Consider the following 11,352-nt stretch of genomic DNA (forward strand, 5'->3'; position numbering starts at 1 on the left):
CCGCCACAGCTGAAGGGATAATGTGGTGTACTGTGTTTGTGTGTAGAATAAACGTTTCATTATTGCAAATAATAGTAAGTAAATGTTACAGCTTCTGGCAACACTCGCGCGGACTCGGAAGCGCTCGCGCTGGCTGCGGGCGAGCTGGAGGGACTCCGAGCGGCGGGGACGGTGGCGCGCTCTGCCGACACGCTGCTCGACCAGCTCACACATCTACGAGCCGCGTTGGACACAGCGCTCGACTCGCGGCACAGACACCAGCCCGGTACGAGTACGTATATGCACGTGTGCGTACGTATACTCACGTGTGCGTACGTGCACGCTCGCACGCATGTTACATTTACGAGCCGCTCTCGACACAGCGCTCGAATCGCGGCACAGACACGAGCCCGGTACGAGTACATATACGCACGTCTGCGTATGTATATTCACATGTGCGTAGGTGCACGCTCGCACGCATGTTACATCTACGAGCCGCTCTCGACACAGCGCTCGATTTGCGGCACAGACACCAGCCCGGTACGAGTACGTATACGCATGTGTGCGTACGTGCGAGTGTGCACATATATTATATCTACGTGCGCAATAAAGTGTAGTCGTGTTCGTCTCGTTTTTTCATGCGCATTGATATTACCAATTACATCATAATGGATACACTATACAATGTTTTCTATTGTTCTATTGCGCGCGTTTTTCGATCTATCAGATCTATCAGAAAGAACAAAATATTGTACAGATTTTACATTGTGCAAATATTTTTAATAGTTATTAGTATTATTATGAAAATTAAAACGCTAAAACTATATTAATTTTCCCAGAACCAAAAACAAATTCAGAAAACAGAACAACGAAGCGAAACGTTAAAGATATAGTTGAATATTTTGAGAAGCTATCCAAGCGACCTACATATTCCGATGACAAAAGTGTCAATAAGTATCCAATTTATTCACCATCAAAAATAGCTAATATACAAGGAAGAAATGCGTTTTTTGTGACGAAAAAATCGAACACAATAAAATGCGAGATCAATCTCCATGCTGTATGGAAACAAGCTGTGTTGCAGGGAAAAAGTGTATACGTTAAGAAAAACCGAATACAAAACAGAAGTCATAGAAATGTGTTCGGTATAAAAGAATCTTTGAAGACTAGCGCCATGGCCTGTATCTTACTGATGCAGTACTTCATATGAATGGTTACAATTTATGATGAATTACGTATTTTCGGTGTAGTTTATTTATTAATTAGAAACATGACGTACTTTTATTTAAAAGTACCAGTTGTACTTTTAATAAAAAATTAAATTAAGAAATTTAAAAAAAGCCCGCCAAACAACTTTAAAAAGTAATGAAATAATTTATTTTACTGCCTTAAGTTCAAATAATTTCTAACTTGTGTAAAGTAATATTTTAGTCCATAATTGTTGTCACGGTGTGTCGGGGGACCGCCAAGTAAACTACAACCTACAACCGCCAAGCTGATTATCTCGATTCAATTCGCTGTGAATGTGAAATCAAACATCTACATTAGCGGTCCCCCGACACACCTTGACAACAATTATGGACTAAAATATTACTTTACACAAGTTAGAAATTATTTGAACTTAAGGCAGTAAAATATATTATTTCATTACTTTTTAAAGTTGTTTGGCGGGGTTTTTTTTTAATTTCTTAATTTAATTTTATTTCATACTTTTTAAACTTGTTTTGGTTATAGTGCAGAGTAATTCCTATCAACAGAATCACTTTCTCATGATTACCATCCTTTTCGATGAGGCCGTTAATATGAGCCCAAACATGAAACCTCCACTTTGGGTTCATACGAAGCTCTGTTGCTATAGAATCCAGGTGATGCTGCATGCAAATATTTACTGTTTATCTACTTCTTACTGGTTGTCGCATTTAAAATGAGCCCAAACACGAAACCTCTGCTCTAAGTTGGCGAGGAGTTGGATATCCTATTGATTACCAGGTGATGCTGCAGCACCAGGTCAACTTTCCATTATTATGTGTATACGTATATTATTGTATATTCACAAATGTCACGAACTAGAATGAAACATACCCATCATACCCATCAAACGACTACAAGTTGCTAACGGCCTTTCATGAACCAGATAAACCCTGATTGTCCAGCACTGAGTAGGCTGATGATGATGAATTATAGCTAAGAACACTCTCGATCATGCCAGCTTTCAAACAAAAAAACTAGATCAAAATCGGTCCACCCGTTTGGGTGCTACGATGCCACGGACAGATACACACACAGACAAACAGACAGACAGACACGTCAAACTTATAACACCTCTCTTTTTTGTCGGGGGCTAAAAATACGTTTTAAAAGTACCACCAAGTACTGTAGTATAGTAATTTACACATAATTTTAGAAAGTAAATTATTATTATTATTGTGTTAGCAAAAAGCTTCTATCGAGCTGCATTTTCAAAACAAGTGAATATTCACTGCGTATATACGCATGCCTAAAACTGTTTGAGATAGTAGAATATTTCTTTTCTAATTTACTAAAAAATACCTACGGTATATTATTATAATATAATCACCGTATAGTTTTGTTAATAAGTAATAACATATTCGCTGTGTATTATTATTAATAGAATAACTAAATAACAACAAACCTTATTGGCATACCTTACTTACAAGTAAGTACATATAAAATGTCGTATTTTGGTGTACACCTATGAAACATAGCCAATCGATAGAGATGTTTACAAACAATAATTAATACTCTTAGCCAAAATATTGTCTTTCTGAGTTATTTATTTTAAAACCGACAAACAGCGCTTGCTTTCCCGTTTGCTCGTTTGCCCCCCTTATTTCATAAAAAAAAATACATATTATCACACATAAAATTATATATAAATAAAACCAATAACCATACAATATAATATATTATATAATAGGTATATAATAATAATAATATATAGTTGATCAATGATGATGCTAAAAAAATTATAAATATTAATTTATGCCATAAATTATGAAAACTAAGAGTCTGCCAACTGTTTCAAGTAAAACTCACGTACCCTGCGCTTAAAAGTGTCTCTGGTTTTTGACATCCTGATTTCCGGATTAAGAGCGTGCCAGAGGAGAATAGCCTGGATATTAAAAGAAGAGTGGACGGAACTTGACTTGTAAGAAGGGCAACTTAAAAGCTGATTTGAAGTGGATCGGAGGTTTTTATCGTGCCTGCTGCAACGGTATTGAAAGTGAGGGGCGAGATATTCGGGAGTATGGGGATGATGCAGCAGTGAATATAGCACACACAGTGCCCGCACAGAGCGGCGCTGACGTACTGGTAACCAGTGTAGCTTGGAGCGATACGAAGAAACATGGTCGTATTTTCTAAGGTTGAATATGAATCGGAGGCAATTATTAAACAATCGGTCGAGTTTATCGAGTTTGTCGGCGTTAAGATCTAAATAAAAGATAAGGGACTGGACCAGCCAGGTCTTGACTGGAGTGTGAAGGAAATTTTTGAGCCGGTAGAAGGATCGTAGTATGTTAGTGACTTTGCTGGACACATTAGAAACATGGGATTGCCAAGTCAGAGAGGAATCGATATGTAAACCAAGATCTTTTACGCTTGTACTAAAAGCAATTACAGAACCATTGTAGATTGCAGGTGGAAGAGCGCCTGTGTCCACTTTACACAAGCATCTTGAACTACCCAACACCATTGCCTGGCATTTTGCGGGATTTACTGATAATCCAAAGTTATCACTTAACTAACTGGAGAAAACTGAAAGGGGTCTAAATTAGGACGAGATAAACCGTTTAGGTAACTAATAGTCTGGAATTTTGTATGATCATCCAGTGTAACTGTGGAGGAAAAATTGAGGTTTAAATCGTCAAGGCTAATGGAACTGGGTAGTTCCAAAAGTTCTTGCGACTTTCCAACTCCAATAGTTCCAAGGAATTTCCAAATATTAGGAGGGGATAGAGAAGCTACGTTTTCGAAAATATGACGGCGTTTAGCATTACGTATCATCTGGTTACAACGATTCCTGGCTGACTTAAAGTTATCCCAATTGGACATCGATCGATTTCTTTTAAACTTCCTATATGCACAGTCCCTACGCCTCATCACTTCTCGAATTTCTGACGTCAACCAAGGAGCTGGCGGATGTTTGAGCTTGACTTTCTTTAGAGGAGCGTGAGAATCGTACAGTTTTTTCAAGATGTCGTTGAAGATCAAAATTTTCCTATCGATGGTAGGCGCATCGTACAATGGTTCCCAATCGATTTTAGACGCGTCGATTCTTAATTGTTCCATATCGACCCTCCCATAACAACGCTTAAAAATAATTCTTGGCAATGGTTTTGGCGGTTTAAGGTTAAAGGTGATAAAGATTAGGTCATGGTGGGAAAAACCAGGGGCGGGATGTTGACCGTGGGCTTGAACTAAGGATGGATTGGAGGTAAGGATCAAATCAAGCCAGGTATCATCTCCAGTAATGTTATGATGAGTAGCGGAGAGTGGCAAAAGATGAAGACTGACTGATTCTACTAAATGTGAGAGTTTTTGGGAACGAGGACAGGATAGGTTCAGAAGGTTAGTGTTAAAATCGCCCATAATGACATAATGTGCATATTCCGACCTCAATGCTTCCAAGACAGGTTCTAACTCCGAAACATATTCAACAGACGGGGGACAGTAAACTACTCCAAGAGCCAATTTAGCTCCCTTGACAAGGACCTCAATGAAAATGTACTCTAAAGCAGAGGAACCGTCAGATGGAGAAGCGGCTATTATTTTATGTGACAGATCACTCCGTAGATAGATGGCGACCCCTCCGCCTCGCCTACCGATTCGGTCATTTCGAATTAGGATGTAGCCAGGCATACCGTATGACGTTGAGAGAAGGTGAGGTTTAAACCAGCTCTCAGAAATCAGGATGGCATGAACGTTATTCCCAGAAAAAGTTTCGATCAAGTCACTAAAGTGACTAGGTATACTTTGAGCATTTATGTGACAGATGTTAAGGATGCCACTTCTTTGTGTTACATTGAAATTCTGGTGTAGGATTTCGCCGAGCGTGTAACTAGTAAAGTCAGAACTTTCATCATTAGACAATAAACTTGTTTCATTGGCAGAGTAAAACGAATCACTATCGGACATAGATGTTATATAAATATTAAAATAATATAAAAATATAATACTATAATAATAATATTGATAGTAAAGCAATATTAATATATGCTAATTTTAAATCAAAAAAGGAATTACTATTATTAATACTATACTTTGCATGTATGTACCACCCGCCAACTGACTAACAGGCTTATATAATACTGACTATAATTTTGTATGTTGTAAATTATTGTAATACGGTCATTGTTTTAATTTTACCACTTTAACTGAAGCTGCTTAGCATGTCAAAACACAATTATTACAAAAAGAAAGCAATTACTTTGAAAACTGAATGTTTAGACATCACGTCTTAAACTAACCCAAGTTATTAAAATAATAATAAAATAAAAACAAAACAGCCGATAAATGACATTAGTTATTTCAGTTTTAAAATAATGAATTCTCTAAATTGAGATTATGAATTCTCTTCCTTTTATATTTAATAGGTATATATTGTATTTATGTTTATGTACTCTGTGTATCTTTAAAGGCTAAGAAACAAAATTTTGCTGTACATATTTGCTTGTTCTGGTTTTTTCTGTTTCACTATTATTATATCTTGTATTCGCATGGTCGCATGAAGTCATCACCCGTGCCCGCTGCATGCTAATCAGTTTTCGTTATAAGTTATAACTGTTCACATTTTTCGCCTCAACTCTGACGCTGGCAACTCCTAAATGGGGAGGCTTACGCCAAAAGAAGAAGAAGAAGAAAATATAAAAAAAAAGAATATTTTAGCTATTCAACCTGAAATATTTCAAAAATAGTATTTTTTGTTTGTAATTATTTTCTCTGTCGATTTGATGTATGTTTCATAGGTGTACACGAAAAACTACTTGAAAATTTAGGTATGCCACGCTCCATACAAGAAGGTTCGAACACTTTTATTTGTATATTATTTGAAATTGAAACTAACTTCACAGTTATGGAGGCGGAGGAGCGCGGGGCGGAGCTAGCGGAACTCCAGGAACAAGTGATCAAACTCAAGTCCCTGCTCAGCACCAAGCGCGAACAGATCGCTACACTACGCACCGTGCTCAAGAGCAACAAGAATACCGCCGAAGTCGCTCTCGCCAATCTCAAGTCGAAATACGAGACGGAGAAAACGATCGTCACAGAGACGATGCTCAAACTCAGAAACGAGCTGCGCTTGCTCAAGGAGGACGCGGCTACTTTCTCAAGTAAGTGTTTTACGGCGAGGTTTGGCTAGGTATGTTTGTTGCATTTTAACGCCTACTGATATCATTTTAATGAAGTGTAAAGGATTTTTAAATGGTTAACGTATATGTTCAAATTTGCAACTTTTTTAAAATGAAGGATTGGATTTGCGTATATCTCGATAAATTCATAAAATATACGATGTTAAAGTTTATACACTAGCATGCTAGTATTGGATGTTATCGTCTTATTTTTTATGTATTTGACAATAATTGTTTAACGCAGCCAGTCACAAGCGCTTCTAAATACTAACTAAACTGTCAAAATAACTTACGGCAGCGGCTCTCAAACGTTTGTAGAGGACAAACCCTTCCTGGAAGCGAAATTTTTGACGGAACGTCAAAATAAAAGATAAAGTTACGCGTATTATTTAATAATAGTTAATATACATTTGACTGTAATTAAATGCATAAAAACGTGTTTGATTCAAACCGCACTAACCCCCAGGTCTCCGCGCCATGTTCGCGGCTCGCTGCGAGGAGTACGTGACGCAGGTTGACGAGCTGACGCAGGCGCTGTCGAGTGCGGAGGAGGAGAAGAAGACCCTCAACCAGCTGCTGCGCCTCGCCGTGCAACAGAAGCTATCGCTCACGCAGCGTTTGGAGGAACTAGAGGTGGGGGACGTACTATCAGAAAAGTTGATTGCTAGGCAGATGAGGGACCTACGTAGTTTGGTCGCGTTACGTCAGACCCAGCCGACAGATTACAATTAACATTAAATTGACACTGCCTAGGAATCAATTTCCTCGATGGTACATTGATTTAAGAAATAAGTAATAATATGTTATGTGGGCGTGGCTTGAGTTGCCAAAAACTTTAGCGCGCTCTTTGTGAAGAATAAAGGTTTAATACGCTATATAATGTATTGTCTTATACATTGGAAAAGTAGCTCGAAGTACAGACAAAACTCTTTAAAGTTTCAGAAGAAATGAGGCTTAAAGGACAATATCTAGAAGAACAATAAAAGTAAATAAGATTATGATATCACATTACAAGTTGCAACAAAGGTAATGATATTAATTGAAGATGTGAGTGCAAGAACACAATAACTAACATTGTATAACAGACGAACAATTACTCATCTTTTCCCTTATAATTTGAAAAAACTTTTCACCTAGCTGATATATCTGGCTACACATAAAATCTACAGTTTTTTTTCCAAATTATTTTTCCGGTCCTAATCCTGCAAAAAATCAGCATTTTTTTTTTACTGTTACTTACTTGGTTCTTCCATTCGCGTCTAATTATATGCGTGATTAGTGATAAGTTGATAACTATATCCATACTTATACTGTTGAAACAAACCAATTCATTATTAAACGATTGTAATACATTTCAGGTGGACCGCGAGATGCGTACGCGGCGTGTGCCCAAGCCGGGTGGTGGGACGCGGTCGCGGGGGCGGGATTTCTAGCGGCTCGTGCGCGCGCTCAAGGCCGCCGCCGCCGCCCTGCGAGCGCTGCTCTCCCACGCGCCCCCCACGCCGCCGCCCCCCGCACGATATTAAAATGCGTGACGTGCGTGCGTGATGTGCGTACGTGTACGCAACTTCGATTACGTGCGGGACGTAACTTGCGTGCGCGAACTGTGGTTGCGTGTGAAAGTGCGTGCGAGTGTACGTGCGCGTCATCGAGACCACATCGTTAATAATTAGGACTACTTTTTTATGATCCTCGATTTTAGAAGACTAAATTATTTATACCTTTTATAATAAACTTTAATGTTACGAGGGGCGCGGCGGCCGACGGCTTAGTCTAGCGAATCAATTCTTAAAGGACCGAATCGGAGGTGTTCATAACGAGTAAGTTCGTATAATTTCGGGAGTACAGGAAGTTTGCATGCGTTTTAATACAATGAATTTATAAAATGAATTTGTTATAGAAAATTTGTTGACTGAAATTGTGATACCCGTATTGTGTTAGTATACAAGTTTGTTAAATTGACCCGATGGATTTTCGTTAGCGATTCGGCTAAGCCGGGGCTCGCCCGGGCGCGGGCGGCGCGGTCCGGATCGTGCGAACCGTCAAACTGTGCAATACCGCGCCGCTCGCGCCGCCCACTACTAGGGTTGGTGTATTTTAATACGCAGATGAATTTTATCCCGTTATGCGATCGCAGCGCGTGCGATCAGATTTGATATTTATTGACGATTCGGGAGGAGACCGTGCAATGTTATTTTTTATTATATACATAATATTTTCTATTTGAATCCGTCGTGCCGGATTCGTTATATATGTACATATTACCTTAACTCGATAATCGATTAGAACGTCCAAGTAAAAATTAAATTTTTCATCGATTTCCATCCATTGTGTGCGCAAAAAGACTATGTAATCTGTTCTCTAGTTGATATGTTTGTTGTGTTATGGCCCTCTGCCGCCTTCGTCCATCTTGTTCTAGTTGTATCGTAGTGTTTCCGTTTGTTTTGTTGAGGCGACGTCTGGAGTCGGGACACGCGGGCCGCACTGCAAGTCTCTCAATACTCATTAGCTAATGTAAAGCTTGCGAGCTATTTGACCTTTCGCGATATTGGGACAAAAATCTCAATCGAAATATTGTTTTAATAAGAGCAAATTAACGCCATCCTTAAGCTCTATAAACATTATATAAAATTGGTGTATACATTTTGACATCAAACGCGACTACCAAATGCATGCGTTATTTTGATCAACAGTCGGCGAAATTCAAGCACAAATATAAAAAAAAAAACATCTGATGCGGGCAAATAGTTGACGGTCACACAAAATCAATGACCAAAGTTGACAATGTTATAAACATCGAAATCGAATAAAGTAGGTCGCCAAAGTTGTCGACAATATAATAAACTTGTTCGACTAACAAGTCACACATAATCGATGGCCAAAGTCAACGAAATTATCGATTCAAAAATCGAATCTACCATCACAACATCTTAAGAGTCAAATAGCATCGCAGTGCCACGCCCCCTCTAGACGCACGCTCGCACTCTGCCGTCCTGTGGCGCCGCCACACGCGTCCAAATCTTGTCCACGAGTCGGTCGGTTCCATAACTAATATTCCATATCGATTCCAATATCGATACTACCCCTATCGATTCTATCTCTTTCCCCCTTTATAATAGTGTTTCAAAATAATCTGGTCTGAAATTGCTCAAGATTTGCTCAGGGATCGACCGACGATTCTATTATTAAGACAAAATTTACGAAGATATTGTTATTATTTGTGTTATTGGATGTGCTTCCCGTAGCGCGGTCGACAGTCGCATAGTACATGTAGGTTAGTTCGGCCGATAGAGGGCGCTCGGCCCCTAGTAATTATTTCTACCGGCGTAGTTTAGGTGTAGGTAATGTTAACCTTCATACTTAGATGTACCGTAGACGTTTATTTGCGTCGCAGCGCGCTCGACGAGAAGCGCGCGAGTTGTTAGCGCGAGGACCACGCCCTTGCATTTATTGTTCGTTAGAAGTTCGGCTAGCTTAACGTTAGATCATCCTTCGTACTTAACCATACCGTAGCGTTAGTGCATTTTATTTCGTAGCTTAGCAGCAGACATCTTTACGTCTAGTCAATGTCCCGTGAGCCGCAAGTCAAAATCGATGGGTTGTATTAACATATCCGTATTAACTTTGCGTCCATTCTCGTCCTTACGAGGTTACTTTTACTTTATTTAATTTACTCTTGACATAATGAATTATTCGTCCGATATTTATTGTAAAATCGCGCCAGAGAAGTGACCACGAGTTAGTCTACACTCTACGAGATTGCAGGTGTTTATTTTTCTGGCGGGGTTGTCGGTATTATTTCCTGCCAGTATTTTTGGTTGTCGCCGATGTCTGCTGCCCTCAGGGTGGTGGTGTAACGATAGAGCGATTAACCAAATATTTATTTTATATAGTGAATCACTAGATCGTTTATTTTCGCTTAGCGCGTATAGAAATTATTTTATATCATAGATAAATCGACTTTATTTAATCGAAAGCTAAATCGCTCGTCGACTCGATGCATGATTGTTCCCACTGTTATCGATTATTTTCGTAGTATCGATTGCACAGTTTGATGGTTCGAGAGGTTTTGTTGAGTATGGCGATTACATGTCTTTGGCGTCGTATCGAGCTTCGCACTGTGGCCGGCCTGAGCCGGTGACAAGCAGAACCACATTCGGGAACATATCATGACAGAGTGGATTTATTTTCTAAGGCACTCCGTTGTCGCAATGACTGAAAATGATTCATGTATGAGAATATTAAATGATATATTTAAATGTTGTATTTTTATTTCTTCGTTTCCACGAGTGGCTAAACTCTAGAGTGTTTTTATTTATTATACTCCACTCGGGCTAACTTGTCGCTAGCGGTGGTTGACTCCCTGTCAAAAACTTGTCATTTTCCATATAAAACCACGATTGACATTATCTGACACTTCATTGTCAATCGTGGTTTATATGGAAAATGACAAGTTTTTGACAGGGAGTCAATGACCGCTAGCGACAAGTTAGCCCGAGTGGAGTATACCAATGCATTTAACGTACCATAATCTTCACGTTCAACATGCGTTAAAGACTGCAAAAATAGATACTAAGTGAAACAAAAAAATAAGTATACATAACCTATTTTATTTACACAATGTTACAAAATATTTACACAAGACTTTATAAAATATGAGATACCTACATATTGTGTAAATGTTTCTAAGTCAGAGCCCGCGATTAAAATAAAAGTTAGTGAATGAGTTTAATATTAAAATACTTTACAGATTTATTATATTTACTTTTACATTGAGTATAATTTAGTAATGTAATGGTTTTTATAATAAGTAATGACATACATAATTTCTCATTACTTTCGTTCGAAAGATGCTTCTTTATTTAAAATACGAATTCAGGATTGTGAAAAGGTTAAAGAAATATAACCTGACCTAAGATCAATTCAGAGTTCAAAAGAAACTGCTTTACCAAGCAACACGCAGCTTCGAGCTTCAGAGACTAGATGGCGCTAAACTTGCGACCTA

At 38.8% G+C, this 11,352-nt stretch overlaps 1 protein-coding gene across 3 annotated transcripts in view; it reads left to right on the plus strand.

Moving 5' to 3' along the window:
* LOC121737048 (protein bicaudal D) overlaps nt 1-10,606 on the plus strand; it is a 37,444-nt gene extending 26,838 nt beyond the window's left edge. For 2 of the 3 annotated variants that reach the window (XM_042128584.1, XM_042128586.1), the window contains 4 exons: nt 92-271; nt 6,072-6,329; nt 6,814-6,980; nt 7,706-10,606. In XM_042128584.1, the coding sequence (XP_041984518.1) occupies nt 92-271; nt 6,072-6,329; nt 6,814-6,980; nt 7,706-7,780 (680 nt within the window). In that variant the 3' untranslated portion in view covers nt 7,781-10,606. The remainder of the gene's footprint in view (nt 1-91; nt 272-6,071; nt 6,330-6,813; nt 6,981-7,705) is intronic. The other variant, XM_042128585.1, reaches the window with a different exon arrangement.
* The last annotated feature ends 746 nt before the right edge of the window (nt 10,607-11,352 follow it).

The sequence above is a fragment of the Aricia agestis genome, chromosome 20 (assembly GCF_905147365.1).
Source record: "Aricia agestis chromosome 20, ilAriAges1.1, whole genome shotgun sequence".
Classification (NCBI taxonomy): domain Eukaryota; kingdom Metazoa; phylum Arthropoda; class Insecta; order Lepidoptera; family Lycaenidae; genus Aricia; species Aricia agestis.